The sequence below is a fragment of the Aethalodelphis obliquidens genome, unplaced genomic scaffold (assembly GCF_003676395.1).
Source record: "Aethalodelphis obliquidens isolate GAN/ISIS:26980383/991018 unplaced genomic scaffold, ASM367639v1 scaffold7, whole genome shotgun sequence".
Classification (NCBI taxonomy): domain Eukaryota; kingdom Metazoa; phylum Chordata; class Mammalia; order Artiodactyla; family Delphinidae; genus Aethalodelphis; species Aethalodelphis obliquidens.
This window is the reverse complement of record NW_020837951.1, coordinates 35,112,717-35,139,183: the sequence shown is the minus strand read 5'-3', so window position 1 is coordinate 35,139,183 and position 26,467 is coordinate 35,112,717. Positions and strand designations below refer to the sequence as shown.

The window sequence follows — 26,467 nt, the reverse complement described above, 5'->3', positions numbered from 1 at the left end:
GAGTCTTCACCCTGGGAGGCACGTAAGGGAGCGGCAGAAAGCGCAAGATTTGGCAGGCCCACTAGGAGTAAAACTGTGGTGAGAACAACACATCACCCTTGTCCACAGCTCAGAGACAAAGCTCAGGGAAAGCACAAGGGACTGATGACCAATAATTGTTATTAACCACAGCATGAGAGAATTTTCTAGGAAGTTTGGTTTTAAAAAAAAGTACTGGTCACAGCAGGGTTAGCAGAGAAAGCAATACTACTTCATTTTTTTATTTCAACCTTAAAAACCTAAGGCGAAGAAAAAGAACACAATTAGAGGCATGAATACGACAAATTTTTTATTTCAAAGTCTCAAATTTTGACCAGCATAGCACCACTGACACAGGTGCCCTGATAGAACCTTATGATTTGGTCACCAGAAATGATTATGCCAAGCTATAATTAAGGCTAACCAATCAAATCCAGGTACCCAATACCAGTTAAAATTCAGGTAGAAACTACCAATTTGTGGGAACCCTGGGACTGGTTTTCCAGGGAACCTCTGAATTATTTTTTAAGTGCTACAGCATGTACGAGGACCTGGCTCACAGGCTTGCTTCTCACATGTAGGAACTGATTGACTAAGAGGTAGATGAGAGAGTCCAGATTCCACTTAGCAGTGGAGAGGCAGGGCTCCAGCCACTGTGTCAGAGATAGGCCCCGAAGCAAGTCCACTTAAGCTGGAGCTCAGGTGAGGGGGCGGCTTCCTGGCACCTCCTGCTCAAGGTGGAAGGGGAGGAGGGCTGCCACTGCTCTCCTGGTGCCACCGATTCCTCTTCCCAAGCCAGGCAGGGTCTCTCTCGTTCTCCATGCTGACCCACCTGCCTCCCAGGGTTAATCTCACGAGTCACTGGTCCCCACAGAGGGGTGGATGTGGAGCCTCCTCACATCAAGTCAGAGCATGACTGCTAACAATTGCCACACACAGCTGAACCTCACAGGTGATCCCACAGCCTCCAGCCGTCTCCCCCACATCTGAAAGGAGAGGAATCAGAGGTTTCCCTTTTGGTTTTCCTCCCTGGGAATCAGTTCGTAGGAGATGCTAAGCAATGAACATTGTAAGTTTATCCACAGACAGATGTGTAACTGCGTACACTAGATTAAGAGGAGAAAACACTCGCTGATTACCTTTCTTTCTAAACAAAGGTAAGAACTGAAGGATTTCACTCAATTATGCACAATGGCTTGTGTCTAAAAAAGCTGTATAAAAACTCATGTTCATGCATGAATTAAACTGACTTCATGAGCTCTATAGAGACACATTAACCTGTGCTTTTCCCCTGGAAGCTCATGAGCCAGGGCTCAGCCTGACAGCTGCTACCAAGAGCCCCGATGGCACAGGGTCAGAAGACCACAGGTGGGGCTGGGGAAGAGAAGCAGTGGGGTCCAGGGAGGCCCAGGGCAGTCACCCAGATGTCTCCTCAAACTGCCTCAGATGCTGCTTGGTGACTTCTATGCTCTGGGCTGCCCAACCCATTTATATTTACCCATGAATACTGCTGCATTTGGATTTCAAACATTCAGTTTTGGGTTGGGGCAACAACAAAAGTTCAGGGTCTGTACTTTAAAACGATAGTATAGAACAGTAATAAAACCCACGATGGAGGGGGGTTGATTTCACTTTTGGTTAGTTTTTACCTGAAAACAGTAATCTAGGCCCGAGAAAGATGCCATATGTGGCATGAATGTGAAGAAGTGAAGCAGACAACGGGTTTGTCGTTGGGTGAGATGTGTCAGGCTGCACCAGCCCCCGAAATCTGCACGGAACAAAGGGTAAATGCGCCATAAAAGATCTCACGAAACAGGACTCCACACCATCAGAACAAAGACAAACACTAGCTCTTTTCTGACTTCCAAACATGGAACTGTAACATATGTAATACAAGTTGGTTAAAATACTGCTAAAACAGCACATACAGAAACAATACCTTACTTGTTGCTCCCTATAAGTACATACTCCTTTTACAACTTTGTTTTTAAAACCAGGAAAAATTGTTAAAACATCTATGTAACAAACAGTGATGTTTTCAAAAGTATATATACACCTAATAGTCCAGAGAATGCTCGCTCTGGACCCAGTGTCAGCACCATGAAAGTGCAGTGTCTGTGACTGCAAATCAGACAAAAATAAAAAATACAGTATTTTCTGAAGCCTAGGACTAGCTCATGATAAACTTTAAAGCATTTTTGGCAGACAGGTATGTCCTCAAGGGCCTTCCTTTTAGACAGGCACAAAGTTGCCACTGGTTACACTTAAGTTTATCTTGCATCACTGTACAGGTATATAATCTCATCAGAAGGTATATAGGAAATTTAAATGCTTCAGAGTTTTACAAAAATTGCTAAACAAAAACTTTTGCACTTCGATTTTTAATTGTCAAATGTGCCACTTTTAATGACATCGATTCCAAACTACTTTCTGACTGCATTACTTAACCCTAAGGAAGAATTTGGTTTCAGGGATTGGATCCCTTCTCTGAAAGCGTACATTTCACTCAGAAATGTAGCAGTACAAGCACTACACCTATTAATTCTCCATTTATTAGTCATCGAAATTTGCATGAGCCATTCGCAGCCTGAAGCCTCAAACCCAACGGCATTAACCACCAACCAAAAGAGACTGTAGTTTAGGTCCTGATACTGGCCTCAGCATTATCTCAAGAGGTCGGGTTAGAGCAAAGTGCTGGGAAGGTTGCTGCTCTGCCAGCGCAGGCAGGTGGTCTTCGAGTGTTTGTACAGGTGGCTGGACTGACTGAACCTCTTGCCGCACTTGAGGCAGGCGTAGGGTTTTTCACCTGTGTGAACACGGATGTGCTTCTTGCAATCTGTCAAGGTCAGGAAAGTCTTGCAGCAGATTTTGCAGGCATACTTGCGAGCCCCCTCTACGACTAAGACGTTGTGCTCCGATAAGGCCTTCTTGCACTTTGACAGGACGTCAGCAGATGCCCTCGTCAACTGCGGGGGGCCGGGCTGCGAAGGGTGGCCATTTTCAAATGAGGATGTGGCCGCGTTCATCATTAGCTGGGAACTGGCAGAGTTCTCTGGGATCTGTGAGCTCCTGACTGACGTTACCACTGGCATTTTGGGAGCTATGCGGCGGTAGTATGGAAAGTTACTGGCTCCACCTCTAGGGGAGCTCATCATTACCCTGGAGAAGGAGGAATGCAACCCCAGACCAGACCTGGAAAAATCCATCCCAAACTGTTCTCCTCCTTGGTAGCCTGAGGTCTGCACACATGGCAGGCCCATCACTTCCTGCATAGGCCTGACGAAGTGAGCATCTGTGGGTTCGCTGAACGGGTTCTCCATGTGAGAGCCAGGGGCTGAGGAGGGCCCGCCTGCAGGCCCAGCCTCTGGACTCAACAGATAAGGGGCCTCCCCCTCCAGCCTGCAGTCACTAGTGGTGTTTGGGATATTATCGTCATTGTTCTGATTTGCACTAAAGTTACTTCCTCTGCTCTTGTTAAGAAAATTTGAAATGCTAAAAGTGGATTTATGTTCTAGGTTATTTGTGACTTCCAAAATATGGATGTCTCCTACCCGGTCAGTGCTAGACTGGGGATCTGAAAAACTCCGGTCGCTGCTCTCGGGGCTGAGGTCTATCTTCTCGGCACTGACCACCACTCCCTCCACCTCCACCGATTCGCTGCCTTCCGCTTGGGAGGTCACGTCGCTCACTTCATCCTGAGGCTCAGGAGAGCTCAGGGGCTCAGATTTAACCACCACTCTCATGTGCTCCTTCTCACCAAGGCCAGCCTCAGGGTTTTCGCACTGAAAACCACTTTTCTCAGGTGTGGCTTCCTGCTCAAAACTAGCCTCGACCTGAGTGGCGCGGGAGGCCATGGAGAGCTGGGTCACGTTGCCGGTGCTGTTGTCGGACTGGCTGGGCACCTGGGCATCTTCTTGAGCACCAAAGGGCCGGTCAAATATGATGGCGCTGTCGTCCTGGGTGTCGGTCATCCCGTCAGCTTTAGGGTTATCCACGATCTTCAGAGAATCTGGTGAAAAGAACTCCTCCCGAGAATGAACCCCCGGCCCATTCTCTGGCGTAACGTCGGAGATGGCAGACTCATCCAGGGTGGGTCGGAGCCGCTGTCTGGCCCGCTCCTCTGCAGACTGCTTGCGCTTATGCAGGCGTCTCATGGGGAACGGTGTCCGCTGGTCCAGGTTACTGCGCATCGAGGAGCTCATGGGGGCCGGCTGCTCCTCACCACTCTGGCTGGAATTGAGGGCTGAGCTCACGATGCTCAGTCCCAGCTGCTGCAGCATAAAGGAGCGCTGCATGCGGGCACTCTGCTCCTGAACGCGCTCGGTGGGGGGAGACATGGGCAGCGTCCTTGTCGTTAGGTAATGTTTACATGCTTTAACAACAGAGTTCAAGTGCAGGTGAGAGGCTGCCAATAAGACATCCATAACATTGCTCTCCCCCAGCATGAGGGTGGAGGTATACATCATGTCAATCAGTGCGGCAAAGGCCTCCGCTGTCACTACCTCGCTATCCAACTGGATCATGTTCATGGTCTGATCTCCCTCTGCCACAGAGAACAGGGCTCGGAAATGTGTACTGCATGCTGCTAGTACCGAGCGGTGGGCTTTGAAATGTCTGTTCCCCACTACAATGACACAATCACAGAGCTGGCCGTGAAGTCTCTGGTAGTTCAGCTGCTGGAAGATCTGTTCAAAGTGGCCAGGAAAATCCATGATCCTATTAAAAAAAAAGAAAGTGTTAAGACGCAGAAGAGCCTAAGTCAAAGGGCACAGAGGGTGTGACGACAAGAGAGGCATGGGGACTTCCCTGGCGGTCCAGTGGTTAAGACTTCGCCTTCCAATGCAGCGGGTGCGGGTTCGATCCCTGCTCGGGGAGCTAAGATCCCACATGCCTCACATCCAAAAAACCAAAACAAAAAACAGAAGCAATGTAACTAATTCAATAAACACAAAAAATGGTCCACATCAAAAAAAAAAAAATCTTAAAAAAAGAGGGAGGCATGAATGACCAAGCTTGGATCTTTCAAAGCTCGTGATGTTTCTGATGGTGGGCACGCAGACTAAACACCTGTCCAATAAGGAGCAAATGCTGATTCGGCTAACAGCCCTGGAAGCCTGCACACACACACAGATCAGCTACGGGCTGTTTACAGCCTCCCCTTCACCCTTACATGACCCACTTTTAACACTTAGGGTCCATGTTAGAAAAGACCAGTGTGTGGGTGATGCAACATCTATCTATACCTGAGAAGTCAGAGTTCTGCACTCCCTGAGGACAATAAATAAACTCCAAGAAATTATAAACAGTCTTTTAGCAACCTTAAATAAATTAAAAAGGGCATATCAATATTAGTGGGGAAGATTTCCAGTTATAGATGGTAGTAGATTGCACTCATGCATTTACCCTCTCCACCCTTAAAGTTTTTTGGTTTTGTTATTGTTTTAAAGGTAAAAACCCACAAGGGAAAAAAGAGTGGGAAAGAAATATCAATAGCATTTTGGAAGCTGGTGAGCCGGTAAACGAATACGTGCTGACTGACTTAGCATGCCCAGAAAGCTGAATCCTAAACTGGCAGTGGCTAAAACAACCTGACATATATAAACCCCCACCCACCCAGAGGCTCAGAACTGGCTGCCAAGGTGCCAGGGGAAGTGGAGTGAAGATGATGTCAAGACAAGGGGACTGGCTGGAAGTCTATTCGATAAAAAAATAATCTAATGGACGTTCCATACCTGTGGCACAGAAAAGGTAAAGCTATAGAGACAGAGAGTAGATTAGTGGTTTTCTGGGACCGGGGTTGGGCTCGGGGCAGGACTGCAAGTGGGAAGAGGGACTTCTGGGGGCATGATGGAAATGTTCTAAAATTGGGGTATGATGATTACACATCAAATTCTCTAAAAATATTTGAACTGTACACTTAAAACAAGGAATTTTATGGTATGTACATAGACCTCAATAAAGCTCAATAAATTAAACTTCAAAAAAAAAAAAGAAGAAAAACAAGAGATGAACAAGCTCCAAAACCATCTGCTCAGACTCCATTTTCACCTGTAGGGCTTCTATACAGCCAACCCAACTGACTGCTTAGAATAGCACATGTATCTTTGATGATACTACAGAATTACTAGGTTTTTCTCCTCCTTAGGTGTGATAATGGCATTCTGATTTTTTTTTCAAGAGTAGTTTTTAAAGAGATAACATACTGAAATACTTACAGATGAAATGACATGATGTCTAGCATTTGCTTCAAAAGCTTATTTTTTGTACATTTGAAATTTTTTATAAATGTTAAAATTAAAAAAGGGAATAAAGAAGAGACCGCATGGACTATGGGTGGATCACTTTCCAAAGCTGAGTTTGGAATCATTACATATCTACATTTTCATCTCTTGGACTCATCAGAAACAAGAACTTGCTTGTCCTCTCCTAAGAAACTGCTACACTTCCTAGGAACTACAGGACTGCTGATTCAAAGTCTAACTCCTTGACTAGTGCTCATGACACACTCTCATTGTATGGTTAGAAAACAGGGTCAATAACCCCCAAAGTGGCGCTGCTCTGTGCCTTCTGCCCACAGACTGTAGAAGCTGAAGGAGCCACAAAGTTTAAAACCCTGTTTTATCCTCTCCAGCGAAGGAACCTCTGGTCCTCTGGGAGGGAGGGAGGCAGAATCTAATGGTTACACCCCAGGATACAAACACATGCAGATAGACAGTCGTGCCTGGCACTAGAGATAAAATGATCAACAAGACAGATCCATCTCTGCCCTCAGGGGTGACAGACTAATCAACATTCAAATACAATAAAGTATTGCAAGTGCTGTGGTAGGAAGTACAAGGTGCTACAGGAGACAAAGAAAGGGCGCCTGCCTCTGACGGGCTGGTGGAGGGGGTGTGGAAAGCCTCTTCGGGAAAGAAGCCAGCAGTCCCCTGCTGGGCTCTGGTGGCTGAACCAGAGAAACTCTGTACTCAGGACACGAGGCTGGGACGAGCTGCTACAACCCACAGCTGGAGCATGAACTTAAAGTCCGCACTAGAAGGTAAGACATTCCCCCCACCCCACCCACCAATAGAAGACTAGCAGCCCAGGGTTCAAATACCCAGGGAATCCCTCCAACAGACCACTTGGGTCCCCATCAAACTTCCCTACAGTGAAGCCCACCAGTCCTCAAGGCCCATTCACTCAGCTTCCAATCAGTCAGGAAGAAGCACCACAAACTGGAGGGGAAAAATCCCTAACATTGAAACCGAGTGCGGCCCTATGGGGCTCCCAGGCACGGAGGCTTTTTTGTCTCCCATTTCTTGTAGGCAAAACTCCAGCCTCCATGACCTTCCCTGAGTTCCAAAGGGCAGATTCAAACAGTTGCTAATCAAGGGAGGAGCAGGTAAGAAACCACCTGAGGCAAGATTAAAGGGACCGGAGAAGATGAGGAGACCATCTGAGACCCTGCACACATCCTAATCTTGTCAGCAATCTCATCCTTTTGAAACTCTGCAGGAGAATGCAAGACTGTTACTGCCTTCGTCCTTATTGCATACCCCTGACCATGAGCCCCGACTATAAGACCTCTCCCTATTCCCCAGGGAGGGGAGCACAGTTCTTGAGGTGCTAGCCTACTGTGTTCCCTCTTCGCCTGGCAAAGAAATAAAGGCACTCTTTCTTTCTCCTCCATAACTGTCTCAGTATTTCTGTACAGCATCGGTGCACAGACAGCCAAGATTTTGGCAACATGAAAGAGCCCTAAACAAACAAACAAAAAGGCATCTGGAAGAAACAGAACTAAGGGCGAAAAACACCTATAATTAACATCCTCAGACAGCTAAGATACGATATCCATGAAACAGGAAGAGAATGTTTTTAATTTTTTTTGAAAAGAAATATTCCAGAAACAAAAAAAATATTGAAGTTTAAAATTGCAAAAAAAATTTTAAGTTACTAGAAGGGTTGGAAGATAATAATATGGCTGAGGAAATGTCACAGACAAGGCAAAGGAGAAATAAAAGTGAATGAACAAGAGAAAAAAAGAATTAACTAATGAAGCCCAAAGTCTGAATACAAAAAGAGAAAAGACAGAAAATGGGGAGAATGATAAACAACAAAGAATAATTCTCAGAACTGAAGAAGTTACTTATTCACACTAAAAAGGTCCACCAAGTGCTCAGCAATATGAATGAACAAATCCCACACCTGGCTCATTACAGTGACATTTTAAAACACCTGGGATAAAGATCTGGAAAGTTTGAAGTGGGGGGAGTTAACAAAGAAGAGTTAACAAAGAATCAGGAATAAAACTGGCATTAGACTTCTCGAAAGCAATACTGGAAGGTAAAAGGTTCTTTAAAATTCTCCGAGAAAATTACTTCCAACTTAGACCATACCCAGCCAAACATCAATTGTAAGGGGAGACTACGGCATTTTCCAGACAAGCAAGAACCCAAAAGTCTACCTCCCACATATCCCTTCTCAGGAAGCTATTAAACCTTGTGCTTCAGGAAGCTGGGAATAAACCAAGAAAAGGAAGATGAAGAATATAGGAATTGCAGATGCATCCTAGAAAACAGGCAAAGAGAATTTGAAAGATGATGCTGAAGCCCGAAATGAGAGCTAGGCAGCAGGACTGGGGAGCAGACTGGAGCAGGAATATGAGGGACTCCAAGGAGTTCCCCAAGGGAAAAAAGGAATGGAGAGATCACATGACATAGTTGAGAGCCACTAAGAAGTTAACAGTTCCATGAAAATGTGAAGATAGGTCATAAAAAAACAAGAAGAATTTTATTTTATTTTTTTGCGGTACACGGGCCTCTCACTGTTTTGGCCTCTCCCGTTGCAGCACATAGGCTCCGGACGCGCAGGCTCAGTGGCCATGGCTCACGGGCCTAGCCGCTCCGCGGCATGTGGGATCTTCCCGGACCGGGGCACGAACCCATGTCCCCTGCATCGGCAGGCGGACTCTCAACCACTGCGCCACCAGGGAAGCCCAAGAAGAATTTTAAATGGGACAGTTATTAACTCCAGGAAGAATACATGGTTGTTTAGTTGCCGTACCCTATGTGTTTTGTTTACAGAGTCCTAATAATGTGAACACAGAGCCAAATTTGAGATACTGGAAGGGTAAGGGAAGGCCAATACATGTGTGTGGGGGAGGCAGAGGAGAAGTGGTGTAAGAAGGTTAAATTCTCACCTTCCCTATTAGTCAAGAAATGCTGTCTGAAATACTACCCCAAGAAATAGTAATATAAGAACGCTGTTTGGAAATATAGAAAGCAGTAGCAGACGAAACAACTAAAACAAGTGAAAGTGGCTGCCTCTAAGGAGGGGGAATTTGGAGGGGAAAAACGGGGGACAGAAGACTGCTATTTTTTTAGCTCTAAACCTAATGGAACTATGTGGCTTCTAAAATATAAATACATACATATATTTAACTTTTATAAAAATAATTTTTTTGGGTTTTTTTTTTTTTTTTTTTTGCCACACCATATGGCTTGTGGGATCTTAGTTCCCTGACCAGGGATTCAACGCACGCCCTCAGCAGTAAAAGCACAAAGTCCTAACCACTGGACCGCCAGGGAATTCCCAATATTAAATGAAATTTTAAAAAACATGGTAGGGCTTCCCTGGTGGCGCAGTGGTTGAGAGTCCGCCTGCCGACGCAGGGGACACAGGTTCGTGTCCCGGTCCGGGAAGATCCCACATGCCGCGGAGCAGCTGGGCCCATAAGCCATGGCCGCTAAGCCTGTGCGTCTGGAGCCTGTGGTCCGCAACGGGAGAGGCTACAACAGTGAGAGGCCTGTGTACCGCAAAAAAACAAAACAAAACATGGTAGATCCTTGACATTCTAAAGGCATACACCCTGAGATCTTTGCACATCTCCAAATTCACAAGTACCGTTATGGCACTTCACAAGGATTACTGCAAGCAGAAGGCCACATGGATGCCAAGCTGCACACCAGGCTTGCCCACTTGCTTTAGTGGCCCAGCCCTACAGAGCAGGCCAAGTCATGACTGAGTGAAATGACAAGTGACCACAGAACACACTCCTTCAAGATCCTTGGGAAATAACAAAAATGACAAACTCTAAATCCATAAAAACCAAAGGTCTACAGTGCCAACTGAGAGTATTAAGCACAGGCCTTTACTGTACCTGGAAAGTTACAAACGGATGGTAAAATGCCTCAAAGCAGGGGCCACGTGTTGGCCTATTCTTTTACCTCCTGTGTTTTTTCAGCTTTTGAAGAGTTTCCAACAACAAAATACATCACTAAAACACGTACTTTCCTGCTGCCCCCTTCTTGCTTTATCAAGATTCCCTGCTAGGAGTGAAGGGCCAACAATGGCAAGCAGCAGCACATGAGCCCCTGACCCCACCCAATCAACCAGGGACCACAGAGCTCAAGGCTTTGGGGAGATTAGACAAAATGCAATTATTGCTCACAAGTCTATAGCTCCTGACTTGGAAAGTAAACACGTATAGTAGTAAATGTCAAGTTCCAAGGAGGCAATTATTTTATAGCAGTAACAGGGAAGAAACATTCTGGTTCAAGAAACAAAAGAAATAAAACAAGGAGTTGTCTCAGGAAGCTGTACCAGCCTCAAAGTCACTCTGAGAACTAAGAGACTGGAGCCTTGTTAGGTTAAAGCAAGCAGCATCAGGCACTGAGTTTATTGCTTTCTCTCCTACTGTGGAGACTGGAACCAATGTTGTAGAACTGTTGCAGTGCTGACAGTAGTAGTAATAATAAAACAATGGTGACTACTGTTAGAGAGTCTTCTATGTGCTAGTCATTGTGTTAAGTACTTTTTATTTATATTATCTTTAATCTCCAAAACAACCTTGTCAGGTAGGGCTTACTATTCTGACTTAACAGAAGAGGGGAACATAAAAGACTAACTTCCCAAATAAATGGTATTTTAATGGAGCATTAAATGGGCATTCTGTCCAATGTCCTTCTTCTTCAACAAGCAGCAGAAATATGATCATCTGAGGAAAAACAGCCTCCTTATTTTTTGTAATGTCAGTTATCTTGAGTATGAGAGAAACCACCACTCTTTTCCACAAAAGGTCATTCACTAAAATGTCAAACTCCTAATATTCAATCCCCCTTTCTATAGAAAGGGCATAAGTAGCAAGGAAATTGTGGTCTCAAAAGCACCATTTTGAGGAGATTCCCAGGGCCCAGAAACCTATGAGAAGAGACTACTGAGGTAGCTAAACATGACCCCAACGAAAACAGAGGTTTAAATAATGTTGCAAAATAGGTAAACAGTTCATATAACTTCCTGTCATCCTAGAGATTGTCAGCCCTACACTAGATGCCCTGACACAATCCTTGAGATCAACTCAAGTTCTCCAGGCTCTTCTCCAAACACTGTAGGGATGCCTGGAATGTCCCGCTATGCCTTATTGTCAGGCCTTCATCAGGGCAGTACAAAGGCTAAGGATTCCTTTCTTCTTAAGGGGGCCTGGAAGTTGTGAAACTAAATAGTGACATTAGAGATGATCATCAAAACCTGGAGAAACACTTATTCTCTAAGTTAGTAACTGTGTTGAATTATCTGTTTAGACATAACTCCAAACTAATATCTCCTTAATGGCAATATTCTTTCATCTTAATATCATTTAATCAATTTATGATCATTTAGATTAGCAATAGAAATCAAATCCACTAATATAAAAGCTAATTTTAGCCATAAAACTGGCCAATTAGATTATTCAACTGCTCCTTCCAATATATCCAGAGTGTCAGAAAACACTTCAGGGTAAGTCAGAGCCCTTAACTGGATACAATCAGTCCACTCAACTGATTTAAGGAGAAAGGGATTTATGGTAAAAAGATGTTAGGAAGCTCACAAAATCTCCAGGAGGGTGGGAGAGTGATACAGGAATGCCCCAGAGCACCCAAGCACATCGTGGAAATCATTACTGCCACTACTACCTCTACTTTCCATGGATCCTGCTCTGGATTAGCTGCCCAGAAGAGAGCTGCCATTGCACCTTCTACACCAGCACAGTCCAATACAACTTCCTACAATGACAGAAATCAACAGCATAGTTGCTATGCTGTCCACTAGTCACATGTGTTTACTGAGCACTTGAAATGTGGCTAGGGTGACTGAGGAAATGAACTTTTAATTTTATTTAATTTTAATTAATTTAATGTCTACTGGATTGGACAGAGTAGTTCTAAATGCTCAGTATTGTTCCATATTGCTCACATCTGCATCCAGACCCCACTCAGGTACCTACGACCAAGGGAACCTAGTTCTCACATCTGCCCTGTAATGATGATTCTACCTTGGGAAATGGGACACACAATTTGCAGGCTCTCCAAATGGAAAGGTGGGGGTGTTCAAAAGGCTGGACAGCTGCCAGTGACAAACAGCCACTGTAACATTCCTCTGACAGTTAGAGCCCCTCCCCATGTATGTGATGGGTAAATGGCTTTGGAAATGCATAGCTTTTCCTGGTCCGGGAAGGTCCCACATGCCGCGGAGCGGCTGGGCCCATGAGCCATGGCCGCTGAGCCTGCGCGTCCGGAGCCTGTGCTCCGTGACGGGAGAGGCCCCAATAGTGAGAGGCCCGTGTACCGCAAAAAAAAAAAAAAAAAAAAAATCAAAAAAAAATAAAATAAAATAAAAATAAACAATTACATGTTAACTTTTATGAAAAATAACCATACTCCCCCGAAAAAAAATAATGAGAAGAGTGGCACTGTTTTACATTTTTGCATTAACAGAAGATAGCTGGATTCTCATATTTGCTTCTGCATTCAGGATTTTGCAATATCATACACGAGTGTACACTCATGAAAGAATTAAGTGAAAAAAGCAAATAAGTCTTTATATCAATATGAAAATAGCTTTGACCTCATAGACTCCTTGAAAAACTCTCAGAGGTCCCTATGGGTCCTTGGACTATACTTTGAGAATAGCTGATCTAATGAAAATTCTAACTATACTGGGGGATGGAGGAATGTGGAGTGTGCAGTAGAATCATAAGGAGAAATTAACAAACTCATAAAAAACAAAATTCTTATCTCTAACCAAGGGGAAGTCAATAGATAATGCCTAAACTGAAAAATTAAGAAGCTCCAAGCATGGCTTTTTACATATGTATATAAATATCAAAGGAATTAGTTAAGAGTTGAAAGTGGGGGCTTCCCTGGTGGCGCAGTGGTTGAGAGTCCGCCTGCCGACGCAGGGGACACGGGTTCGTGTCCCGGTCCGGGAAGATCCCACATGCCGCGGAGCAGCTGGGCCCGTGAGCCATGGCCGCTGAGCCTGTGCGTCCGGAGCCTGTGCTCCACAACAGGAGAGGCCACAACAGTGAGAGGCCCGCGTACCGCAAAAAAAAAAAAAAAAGAGTTGAAAGTGGGAGTCTTGAGAAAGAGAAATGGGGAGCAGGGGGGCCAGGGCCTAGTATTCATCTAAAAAATCTGTGGAACTAAAAAAAAAAAAAAAATCTGTGGAACTATTTGATTCCTTAAGTGATGTGTACTTAGCAAACTACATATATATCTTTGGTAAAATTTCTTTTTAAAAATCTAAAAAGAGAGCATGAACAGACCATAATTGGTCCCCACCGCCACGCACACAATTAGAAAGAGCTGCCAAAGAATTACTTCTCCCCTGAAGAGGCACGAGCACCAAGTAGTTTTACAGGAAATATCTATTGAATGCTATGGAAAAGATAATTCCTATATTATTTAAACCATTTTAGGATAGAAAGCTTCCTATAATGCAATTTTAAATATTGATAAATAGCTATTATATCACATGCCAGGCAATGCAATTAAATACTGTAAATATTGGGACTTCTCTGGTGGTCCAGTGGTTAAGTCTCGGTGCTCCCAATGCAGGGGGCATGGGTTTGATCCCTGGTGGGGGAACTAGGATCACGCATGACACAAGGCGCGGCAGGGAAAATAAATAAATAAATAAATATTGACCAATCTTTCTGAATGGACTGGTGAGGATAAGTTATATATAGTGAAGGGCAACCTACTGCTGTCAGTGTACTGACTGACTTTTAAGAGAAGCTATTTAATATACAGCAACAAGGGACTTCCCTGGTGGTCCAGTGGTAAAGAATCCGCCTTACAATGCAGCCGATGAGGGTTCAATCTCTGGTCAGGGAATTAAGATCCCACATGCGTGGGGCAACTAAACCCTCGCGCCACCACTACTGAGCCCGCGCACCTCAACGAGAGAGCCTGTGTGCCACTAACTACAGAGCCCACGTGCCCTGGAGCCTGTGCACCACAACTAGAGAGACAAAACCTGCACGCCACAACTAGAGAGAAGCACGCATGCCGCAACAAAAGATCCTACGTGCTACAACTAAGACCCAACACAGCCAAAAAAAAAAAAAAAAAAAAAAATCCAGTAACGCATGCATAACTCAATTAAAGTAAAAATGGAGCCATGAGTTAAATGAAACGAGAAATACAGCTGACTCACTAATGTGATTGTTAATATATGTTCTGGCCATCCCAAAGTGCCACAAGTCAGTATTCCAAGAATGAAATGGAAACAGCAGGGCATTACTGTGATGCCTCAAAGTGATTCCAAAGACTATGAATATGAAAAAGGCTTAGTGTCATACTGTCTTAGGGTCTGCTTGTGGGAAACCCTACCTAAGAGGATTCAAGTACATCTGACTTATCAAGGAAGTGCTCCCAGGAGAAACTGGGAATGGGAAGCAGTAGAGAGAAGCAGCAGCGGCCAAGCAAGGGAGCAATCTGGGGCAAAATCCCAGCTTTAGCCTGGTCCAGCAGGGGAACTCTGGAGTATAAGTAACTGAGTTTGAGCCGTCTCAAGGCAAGGGAACTGGTCTTTCATAGCCCTTGCGTTAGTCAGTCAACAGCTAAGAACCTCTCCAGGGAGATGGAGCACTTCAAGCTCTCTGGGCCTGTGCACAAAGTGAAGCCAGTCACTCAAAGACAGTCCTCAAAGACAGTCCTCAAAAGAGTCACAGACACAAGCCATTAGAAGCAAACATTCACTCAAAGTTGCATAACTGGTGCACAGAAGCAGTAAAAAGGACCAAGGGGATCTGGTCAGGGCACAGACAGTATCTGCTATGTATACTTGGTGATACTAAAGAATAAAGTGCTATGTAACCATATGGATAAACAGATGACACTGTCTGTTGTAAAGGATATTTTTGTAAATATACTTAATATGTTTTATCCCCAATCTCCCACTGCTGTCCCCAAACTATTATTAGGTCAATGAGAAATCCCAATTCCTTTCTTTGATTCTAAGAGGCCACTTAGCATTAAGAGGCCCCATTGTAGTAAAAGTTAGTAATCACTGTTTTAACAAGTCATTAACAAAATAATTTACCATAACATAATTTCTTAATTGAGTTTTCTGGGATAACTAAAGAAATTTAATTAATTTGGGTATTAAAATACAGCTAACTGTAGTTATGATGGTCTGTCAGTTAAGGCCTTGTACACAACCAACAGCACTCAACTCTGGTTTACTTGAGTGAAAGCCATCTGAGAGCTCAAAGACTTGGGAGGCTGAAGAACCAGACAGCAGGAGCTTGGAAGGGCTAGGAAGCAAAATCCACAATCACACTGGTACAGTAGGAAGAGTCTCCTTGGGCTACTGCCCCTGCAATAAATGGGCTCCAACAGTTCCCTCAGTTATGGACATCACATGCTCAAGATTCAAAGTTCCAGGGAGAGCTTCTAATATAGCTGAACTTAGGGACCCACCCACCCCTACCTGTGATTGTGCTGGGGAAGAAAGAGGAAGGATCTATTTTTCCTTCTGTGATGGAAGGCTGATTGCTGATTTATCCACCTAACAAGATTATACATGAAGGGGATGGAGATAATTCACAACAAAGAAATCAGAGTGCTATTAGGAAGAGAGAAAGAATGCTGGAGAATTTTTTGGTGATACTATATGATACATTAGGCAACAAAGAAACTGGTCAATATAAGGACAACCCAAGAACTGGCATAGCCTAATTTATATTTCATGTTCTTTATAAAAACTGGTCACTTGAAATAAGTCAACGTGTATAGCAGATTGCATTTTCCAAGTTGGTTAGCCACACGAAGGTCTCCCATACTGCATGTTTTCTTACGGTCTGACATCAACACTCCTCTCATGAAGAGGTGGGCGTCTACGTCGACTCCCCTTGAAGCCAGGCAAGTCTATGACTATGGCAAAAGTTACACTGTGTGACTACTTGTGAGCTAGGTCATAAAAAGTGACACCGCTTTCACCTGGTCTTTTTGGCTTCCTCTTAGAACCCAACAACCATTCTGTGAGGAAGCGCAGCTGAAATCTAGTTGACAGTCAACACCTGCCTCCAGACATGACTTCAAGTTAACTTCAGCCCCACACACAATCTGACTACATAACAGACCCCAAGAGAGAATCAGCTAGCTGAGCCCAGGCAACCCCTAGAACTCTTAGAGATAATAATAAAATGCTTTTTGTGGTTTTAAGCCATTAAGCTTTCGAGTGATTTGTTACATAGCAATAAATAACTGAAACAATGTAAAACTTGTTAACATCACCCCACAAATCAATATTCAAATACTATCTCCAAGGGACACCTTTTTTTTTTCTTTTGGTCTGTCTACTAATGTCCTTGGGGTAAATCACTTTCTACCCATTCTTAGTCCAGCTGGAAAAGATCAGACTGCCTCCAAACCTCTGAGTTCCCGATGATCTTTGGTTCCTCCAAATGATCTAGAGAGGCCTGGCTAATTTCTTAACCACTTCCCTTGATTACAATGATTGTTTCAGAGATGGATATGTGGGCCAAGCCACAGCAATTAGAGTCTGCCCTGGGGACTTTTGCTGATACCATCAACAAAGAATCTCTTGCTCCCTTCTGTACCACAAGTGCTAAAATTTGAACCATAAAGAGAAGATTAGCATGGCCCCTGAGCAAGGATGACAAGCAAATTCATGAAATGTCCCGTATTTCTCACTCACTGGGATCCTTATCAGTGCCAGTGTTACAGGAGAGAAATGATGGATTGACTGTTTCAAAAGAGAGAGCGAGAATAGAATAGAATAGATATTCTCTTCACCCAGATTGCAAGCTGTGAGACAGATGTAAGTCTAACGCTGATGGTGGCAATTTTTGCCTATCTGAGAATGAAGCCAACAAAGAAGGAAGCAATACCAAAGACAATGTCCTGATGACATCAAGACCATGGGATCCAGCCATGACTGTAGTTAGCATGACCCTAGGACTTTCTATTTCATGAGCCAACAAATTTCCCTTTTACTTTAACCTGGTTCATGCTGGATCTCTGTCACACAGTGAAGTTCAAATCGCAATCTTAAAAAAATCTAAACAACATGGCTATCTTGAAACAGTTTTGGATCTAGAAAGTGTATTTTTAAAATTCAGTTAGTTTGAGAGGTATGAAATGTGTTACTCTCCACTGTGATGGAAGGGAATCATGAATCAAGATCATGGTTATTCAAAACTCACAAGCATCTCTAGCAAACTCAGAGATCCAGTCTAAAAGCTATAAAAGAGTTCATGCTGAGAAGGTAAGTGTTTTACCAAAAGCTGCCTGTTTGAAGCCTTCAAACCAAGGGAAAAAGCTTCAGGTCTCTTTTTCTTTTTTTAATAATTTTTAAAAATTTTTATTTATTTATTTTTGAGTGCGTTGGGTTTTCGTTGCTGCTCGCAGGCTTTCTCTAGTTGCAGTGGGTGGGGGCCACTCTTCGTTGCGGGGCGCGGGCTTCTCATTGTGGTGGCTTCTCTTGTTGCAGAGCATGGGCTCTAGGCACACGGGCTTCAGCAGTTGTGGCTCATGGGCTCTAGAGCACAGGCTCAGTAGTTGTGGCACACGGACTTAGTTGCTCTGCGGCATGTGGGATCTTCCTGGACCAGGGCTCGAAGCCGTGTGCCTTGCATTGGCAGGCAGATTCTTAACCACTTAGCCACCAGGGAAGCCCCAGGTCTCTTTAAAAGATTTCAAAATGTGACTATGAGCCTATATGGCAGGAGGATATACAGCAAGTAATCTATCAATTTGTAACTTTGACCCAAAGCAAGTGTACACTACAATATTTTTTATACAGGAACAGAGTTTTAGAAATTTGCAAATTAAATATAATTAAGAAAATATACTTATACCACTGCTTATTACATTAACATGAATAATCAAGAGTTGACTTTTCTCAATAGACTTACTTTCCTAATAGTGCTTTACTTAGACTAATAAAAAAGTTCATTTGTGTTCTAGGGGAACAAGCCAGTTAATAGCACATTTTAAACTGTTTGACTTATATATTGACCTACCCACATGCTTTTCAATAATATACTTAGTTCATAAAGAAATGTACACCCATACTCAAACATCATCTACAACATATCAAGTGATTTGCTGCTGGTCTGCCAGGCAGGACCTGCAAGGCTACACCTGCAAGAAGCATCTTAACATTCTAAGAACTCTTAACGTTCAATATCCCTAATCTAGATAAAACCCTACCAGAAAAATAACTAAACAGAACTTTGCCTCCACTTGTAGAGATGACGTAAGTGAAAATAAATGTAAGAGAACAAAACTAGGCAAGGTCCCAGTCAAGCAGGCTAGGATTTTTGATGGGGTTACAAGTTCTGGAGTCCTAGAACATTCATCCATATTCTGGTCTGATCAACTAAGTGGGACTACGTAGGCACACAGGCGCCCAAGGTTAACCCCAGCTACCACATCTGTCAGCATGACTAATTTTATAGTCTCTCTGGTTCTGCTGTGTCAGGGCAGCTCAGAAATTGGACAGATTAAGTGTATTAAAAAGGAAATCAGGACTTCCCTGGTGGTCCAGCGGTAAAGAATCTGCCTTACAATGCAGGTAACGTGGGTTTGATCCCTGGTCAGGGAACTAAGATCCCACATGCTGCGGGGCAACTAAGCCCACGAGCCACAACTACTGAGCTCGAGCACCTCAACTAGAGAGCCCACATGACCTGGAACCTGCGCACCAGAACTACAGAGCCCACGGTGCCCTGGAGCCTGCACGCCACAACTAGAGAAAGAAAACCTGCACGCCACAACTAGAGAGAAGCCCACGTGCCACAACAAAAGATCCTGCGTGCCGCAACTAAGACCCGACACAGCCAAAAATAAATAAAATAAATAAATAATAAATCTTAAAAAAAAAAAGGAAATCCATCAATGACTAAAAGTGAGCATGACTGGGGATGTCAAGCTAATGCCAGAAGCCCTTACCATCTCACCCTACCCTCCAGCTCTCCCACTTTACCAGCTTGTTTTCCAGTTCAAAATTCCTAGGGCTGGACTTCCCTGGTGTTGCAGTGGTTAAGAATCCTCCTGCCAATGCAGGGGACACAGGTTTGAGCCCTGGTCCAGGAAGATCCCATATGCCGTGGAGCAACTAAGCCTGTGTGCCACAGCTACTGAGCCTGTGCTCTAGAGCCCACGACCCACAACTGCTGAGCCCGTGTGCCACAACTACTGAAGCCCGTGCGCCTAGAGCCCATGCTCCACAACAAGAGAAGCCACAGCAATGAGAAGCCTGCTTGCCGCAACTAGAGGAAGCCCGTGCACAGCAACGAAGACCCAACACAGCCAAAAATAAATACATAAATTTCTTTAAAAAAATTCCTAGGGATTAGCTGACCTAAAACTTCATAATTCAGCTTGAATAAGAAAAGTTACTAGTGACCTACTTATATTCTAGTGCAAAGTCAAAATGCTTCTACTAAAACTTCTTGTTGACTCCAGGGACTATAATTTCTCTCTCTCTTCAAAAGTGCCTGATATAAAACTCCGTAAATTATCTTGAATGAATTTTGTATTTAGGTGAAATGTAACACCATATTACCCAACAGTCATTTTTCTGAGAGTCACAACTATCCCTACAATCAGCCAAAAGCCAGAAAGAAAAAGTCTCAGAATATCCAAAATAAAGGTCAAAGCCTATGTATGAAAGATTTCCTCACAGGGAAGTACCTCAAGCCCTCACATAGTCTTTTTTTAATAATTATTTTTTAATTAATTAATTAAGCTGCAAAAAGAAACAGCTGATGCACTAAGGGAGAAAAGGGGCCCAGCAGCACGTACTGGGGCTATTAGCCCTAAATTTTTACATATATAGAAAGCGCATGTATGTGGAATCTCTTTTTTTGTTTTGTTTCGGTTTCGGGTGGTGGTTGTTTTTTGTTTGTTTTTGGCCGCACTGCGTGGCTTGCAGGATCTTAGTTTCCCAACCAGGGACTGAACGTGGGCCCTCGGCAGTGAAAGCATGGAGTCCTAAAAACTGGATCGCCAGGGAATTCCCTGCAATCTCATTCTTTAAAAATATAGGATAAATGGGACTTCAGCGTAAAGGCAGCCTTTGATTTATACATATACTGTGCTACTCGTTTGCAAAATAAATCACTTAGCATTTTCTCAGCAATATCACCTTCCAAGACCACTCACAAAGTATGCCTTTAACCTGTTACTATGTTAGCAAACAGGTCAAAGCACCTGTGCAGTGTAAGTAACACTGCACCACACTTACCACTATACTTCGATTAGTTGGATGAAAGGGTTGAATGCCTACTAAGAGCGAGGTCCTGTAGGTATTTTACATATATTCTCTCTTATGGATGATGATCAAGCAGTGACTGTCTTCCCCATGCCTAGGGCCAACATCACCCAACTAGTACAGCAAGTGAAGGATAAGAGATATGATCCTAGGTCCATCCACAAAACTTCACTTTGCAGTAATGGGAGTAGCCCCCAGGAAGACATGGGCCCAGTGGTTGATGACAGGATATTCAGAGGAGAGACAGTAAGCAATTACTAGTGTGAGCAAAGGCTAGGAATAAGGATCAGGCAATTGGAGGGAGTGAGGGGATGAAGCTGAAAAGCAGGGTCAGGGTCAAGGATTGGAACTGAGTGAAAAGACAGGTGTGTAAAATAACAGCTAAGGGAGTGAAAATTAGAGCAAGGATTCTGGAAAAGCTGGCAGGAGGGGCTTTTCGTCTCTTTTCTTCCTCAAATCCTCCCTTATTACCAATGCTACACGCCACCGCCACCACCACCATAGCCCACACTGCCAAGCCTTCACCAGTGATAACAGACCCCAGTTTAGAAGGTCAGCAGGATGCAAGATAAGCTTTGCCTTCTCCTCCCACTGCTCCTTACCACTGGCTCCTCCCAACCCTGCCTTCCATGAGGCTGGTGCCAAACAAGAATCAGGGAGCAGAGCCTTGGGGAGAAGAGGGGCTGGGTGACAGAATGCATTCCTGGTGGCAGGATCACCTGTAATAAGGGGAAGATCTTGGTCTGCCCAAACCTGTCAGGGAGGTGGTCAGCCAAGGTGGTGGCCCACCGGCAGAATGCTGTCTGATAGATGGGCATGCTCAAGACAGTCAGTTACATCAGAGTCCGACAGCATTGCACTTCAACTTCAAAATAATTTATGACAGGGGCTTCCCTGGTGGTGCAGTGGTTGAGAGTCCGCCTGCCGATGCAGGGGACACGGGTTCGTGCACCGGGCCGGGAAGATCCCACGTGCCGCGGAGCGGCTAGGCCCGTGAGCCATGGCCGCTGAGCCTGCGCGTCCGGAGCCTGTGCTCCGCAATGGGAGAGGCCACAACAGTGAGAGGCCCGCGTACCGCAAAAAAAAAAAAATAATAATAATAATTTATGACAAACTTCACTGCTTTATCCTATTTAGAACTTTACACTTGCACTGTAACTGTTCTAGAAATTTCCCTGTCTCGGGTACTACATTTTCCTAAAACTTAAAATGACTAGCCAGCCAGCTGATTGTCCAGATAAAAGAACATCTGTAGCCACTTAACGCTCTAAAGAGCATACAAACTTCACAAAGGTACCCAAAAATCTATAGAAACCATCCATCAATGGCTTCTTTTAGCTGTTTATATATTTGAGACTATATTTTAACATCTGTTTTAAAAGTCTAAATATATTTTCCCTCTATTATTTAGAAAATGCTGCCTGACACACATCCCAGTTGCCTCCACCACACACAACCTTTTCAGCAATTTTTAAAAATAGCTTTTATTGCCTTGCACCCCTGACAGATAAAGATACGTATTTCTTAAGGAAAAAAACTAAACTTCTATCAAGAAGAAAGCCATGCTGAAGCATTGGAGACACAATTATTGATGATGCCTTTCCAGGAGAGAAGATGAAAAATGGATTTAATTCATTTCTTATACCTAGTTTACCTTCAAAGTAGTATATTCCTTCACTTCTGAGTAATTTATCAAATCAATAGTGACTGATACTTCACCTGCTAAGTGACTGATACTTCACCTGCTAAGCTGCTTTTGACATTCTACTCAAAATAAAATACAGTGTATGTTACTACATGTGTTTAGATTTTTGTACCATCTGTACATTCCTCTCAAAACTGAACCCCAGAACAGTGGGTTTTCTTCTCCCTGTCCTCCTTCCTCAAATCCTCTCTGTAGACTAAAACAGAAGGACTTGTATTTCAAAGACCTTTAAAATTGAAGGTCTTATATTTTTAGAGGAAGACAGCTGAGTATATTTTAAATTATAACTAATTTAGATGTACTGAAAAATCAATTACACCAAGTTAACAATATCATGTATGGAAGAAAGGGGGGAACAATTCACCCTAATCATTTTAAACTTAAGCTGGAAATAAAGCATTTGTAAACTGTTATCAAGTATACAAAGTAACAAAACACCAAGTACAGTTTCCAAAAAGCAGACCCAGCAGTCAATCATCCTTTAAAATTTGTCAAAGAAACAAAACAGTTCGTTAATTCCCCTCTGAATAAGGAAAAAATATTACTTCCAATAGGATTCCTTTCAATAGCAAACTTTCTTCAGAGTGCAGATTTGGAAAATTAATTGCTTACAATTAACAACGAATTAGTTGGATACAAAAGTCTTTTAATTGCACCAAGTTTCATTAAATCTAAGATGCCAGTGATTATCAAGTGCAACATTATCTCATGTAACATTGGGGGGGGAAAAACAATGCCAGTTAAGCTATGGTATAATGCTTACTTATGGCATCCTGTCCTCAAGATTAAAATGTGAACAAAATGTGGTTTAGAATCAAGGAAATACTGGAACCTTAAACATATCATTCAAGTATGTTAGAATATCACAAGGAAAATTATGTACAGATAAAATAATCTTAGATACTAAGACAGTAATCTATCTATATTACAATAAAATGTCAGTACTCCAACACAATTCCTAATCTGAGCTGTCAGAAAGATAAATCAAAGCTTTTAGTAAATAGATGTATAATTAATCAAATGAAAAGCACCTCCCAAAATTGGAATCTGGAGATTAAAAGCCACTACTCAGTAATGACAATGATGAAAACAACTGTAAGAACAATAGTTCACTCAGAAACAGCTGGTCTTTTAGCATGAGTTCACCTCATACTTAGACAAAAGGTGCCGTGTGGTGTTACATTCCATCCCACCTGCTACACTAACAAAATTTGGCTCTACTAGACAACATCCATATTTGAGAAATGTTAAGTACAGTCAAAGAGAACTCATATGCTTAAAACTGACAAACAGGAAAAGTATTCGTTTACAACAAATTTATATTAAAAAAATAAAAGTTGAAGACTAACATGGAATCAATACCTTGGGTTTTTCTTTTCCCTTTCCAAGGAGAAACTGAGGCAGATTCAAGATTCTGTCAGCACTACAGCAAACTTTGTCATTTCTCACTGTACACAAGCTATTTTTAAGTCTTACCCACGCTAAAGAACTCCAATTCAACATAATTCATGCTAAATACTTTAAATACTAAACATTTACATGCATTTTGTATCCAACTGATTTTTTTTTTAATAACTTCAACTACTTGTGATAGCCTTACGACAAAGTCTCTTTTGAGAGCACTGACCCCTAAGCTTAGGAAAACACCCCACTCTAAGATGCTTTTCTTCCAAATCTTCTCTCTTTCAGAATTTTGCTAGACACCTCAAATAGGAAGAATACAGCTTGCCAGTATCCCCAGCTAACTATACCATGCTTTGACACAACTTTTAGGAGAGAAAAAGCAAATCAAGAAAACCTGCTGACTTCAGGACTCTTTAAAAAGTCCTGGTTCATTTACTTAGCAAAACGCAAGAGCCCGAACAGGTCCTCAACGAGTTAGTCTTACCTGGCAGGTCACCAACCTGACAGTGGTGGTGAGGCCAGTCTTCCCAAGTTTTCTGGGATTTCCAGAGGGGACTAAAGTAATAGTAGGAGGCCTTCCCTTGGTTTAGGGGCTTTTCTCTAAAATTCTCTCTCCTCTCCCCACCTGGTCTTTTTCCCCCGCCGCTAATCTTTTAGCTTATCAACCTCACCACCAAAATCACAACACTGAATGCACTTTCTCCAGAAAACGGTGAGGCACCTAGCCCACCTTTTTTAAATTATCTAAGGCACAACAGCCCCTACAAGGATAACAAATCATCAGTGATGTCTAAGGCACAGCATTCTCTTCAACCTCTAAAGAAAGATCCTAATGTATGTAATATCTTCTACCTACTACAACTGAAAAGTGTATGAACATATTTCGGAAGTATTTCTGCTTCAGTTCTTGAAGGTGAAGGGTTTCTTACTTCAATTCATTAAAATTAACCAGAACCCAACCATACTACTTAGTACTCAAGATTTCACTGCGCCTTTACCTAAAAGTTTTCCTCCAAACTAAATATTTAGGATTTGTGTCCTATTCAGAAATTAGCTTCCACAGTACCCTCCACGATGCCAGAATGCACACTGACTTAATAACAAACGACCTTTTTTGGAAGAGAAGAAAAACTAACCTTCGACCCCCCTTAACTCACTGCCTAAGGTTAGTATTTAAGTATAAATCTGCATGTCCTCCAAACAAGGGGAGGAGGGCAGAAGGCTGTTCTTACCACTGCATCCCCCACAGCTCCTAGCACGAAGCCTGGAAGCAGAGGCCATTCAATAATAGCCTATAAACACTGTAGTCCTCTGGTAAGTTGGGGCATTCCAAAACACTGGCTCCACCCCTCCAAGGGTCAGCCTCCGGTTCCCCATTCCAGACCGCCTCGGCCTTGCTCTGGTGTAAATGAAACCTCGTCGCTCAAACAGACCCAGGATGGGGGCGAGAGAGCCACCCGACCCCATCCCGCAGATCCTCTATTCACCCCGCCAGGCTGTTGGTCCCAAGCCTTCCCCACCCGATCCCAGTAACCAACGTCGCAGGCCCGCAGATCCGAGGGGGCAAGAGCCCCGCCCCACCGGCTGGACCTACAGCCTGGCGTCAGGACACGGGGGACGCCTGCGCAGAACACGCCTTCCACCCGCCTGGCCCCTCCGTTCCGAGGGTAACAATACCACCTCAGAAAGACTGACAAGGTAGGCGGGGGTGGGGGGATGGAGGGGAACCGGTACGCGTCTGCGCGCGCCCCGACGCCTGGACTAGACCCTGCTCGCGCCGCCCATCCAGCTCCCCCAGAGCCCAACTGTCTCCACGTGAGCGCGCCCGCGCGCGCCACCACGGCTCGCGCTGACAGGGTTGCCTCACCTGAGCCGGACTCCGCCCCCCTTCTCGCTGGAGGAGGCGGTGACCCTTCTCCGATCGGACCCGACAGTGTCGGAGGAGGCGGGAACGTCCAGGCTGGCGCCCCAGTGATGGGATTTCCTCCCCCTTCCGCCCACCCCGCCTCTCGTCCTCCGGCTGCTTCAGCCCGTTCGCCGCCGCACTCTGAGAATACCACGGCAGCGGCCCACAGTAAACGGAAGTGACGCAACACGAGATCGCCTACTCCGCGGCTTTTCTCCTCCCCTCCGGCCGCGCTACAGCCAATCAGAAGCGGAAGCGGCGGGGCCAGGGTAGATGTGCCGCCAGCCAGCGCGCGGAATCCGGCGGAATTTATTCGGCCCCGGGAACACTGACCAATCCGCGGTCCCAGGAGCCTCGCTGTGTTTACTACCGAGCGAATCCGTGAGCCCTGCAAGCCAATCACCGTATGCCTTACAACACGTAAAACTGTTATCAAACGCCTTTTAAAGCGGGATTTATCACTAAGCGACTCTAGGATTGGACTACAGAAAAGCGACTGTGTGCCGAAGCCAATCCAGACCCGCTGTGGTGGAGGCCCCCGGGTTTTCCGCCTCATTCCACCAGTCACAACTACGACTGCCTGAGGTCTGAGCCAGGTGTGAGGCGAGCCCGCGAGGTAGTGTCCCACCGCTGGCTGGACCTGAAGGATTTCCCCACACTCACGGCGCCCGGCTCCCTCTTCGGTGACACCGGGCTCCCTCTCCAACGCGAATTCCCTTCGCGGGACCTCGTAGGCTTTGGAAAAAAATAAAATTCCAAGACGCTGTTTAGGTTGAATTAAGCCAAAATCCAGGCTAAAGACGCTGAACCGAAAATGCCATCCATATGACGGCAGTTGGGTCCGACACCGCGCCACGTCCAGTCCCGGTGGCGGCGTCTCCAAGGCC

At 44.3% G+C, this 26,467-nt stretch overlaps 1 protein-coding gene, 1 long non-coding RNA gene and 1 other non-coding gene across 6 annotated transcripts; 2 read left to right on the top strand and 1 right to left on the bottom strand.

Annotated features, from left to right (window-relative positions):
- Nucleotides 1–227: 227 nt before the first annotated feature.
- On the bottom strand, nt 228–26,005 carry ZBTB5 (zinc finger and BTB domain containing 5). 4 transcript variants are annotated; one of them, XR_003432597.1, is made up of 3 exons: nt 24,907–25,510; nt 1,668–4,734; nt 228–1,004 (listed from the first exon to the last, which is right to left on the bottom strand). XR_003432597.1 is itself a non-coding variant. In XM_027105484.1 (3 exons), the coding sequence occupies exons 1-2, from the start codon at nt 24,912–24,914 to the stop codon at nt 2,700–2,702; spliced, it is 2,043 nt and encodes a 680-aa protein (XP_026961285.1). In that variant the 5' UTR covers nt 24,915–25,511; the 3' UTR covers nt 228–1,786; nt 2,675–2,699. The 4 variants fall into 4 exon arrangements, 3 of the variants coding, with proteins under 3 accessions (XP_026961285.1, XP_026961286.1, XP_026961284.1); XM_027105484.1 differs by having other exon boundaries at nt 228–1,786; nt 2,675–4,734; nt 24,907–25,511; XM_027105485.1 differs by lacking the exon at nt 24,907–25,510 and adding an exon at nt 25,542–26,005 and having other exon boundaries at nt 228–4,734.
- Nucleotides 4,916–8,782, top strand: LOC113619948 (uncharacterized). The gene is made up of 2 exons (XR_003432598.1): nt 4,916–7,057; nt 7,326–8,782. It is a non-coding gene; the product is annotated as an uncharacterized LOC113619948 (long non-coding RNA).
- LOC113620286 (U6 spliceosomal RNA) lies at nt 16,870–16,976 on the top strand. The gene has a single exon (XR_003432734.1). It is a non-coding gene; the product is annotated as a U6 spliceosomal RNA (small nuclear RNA).
- Nucleotides 26,006–26,467: the final 462 nt, after the last annotated feature.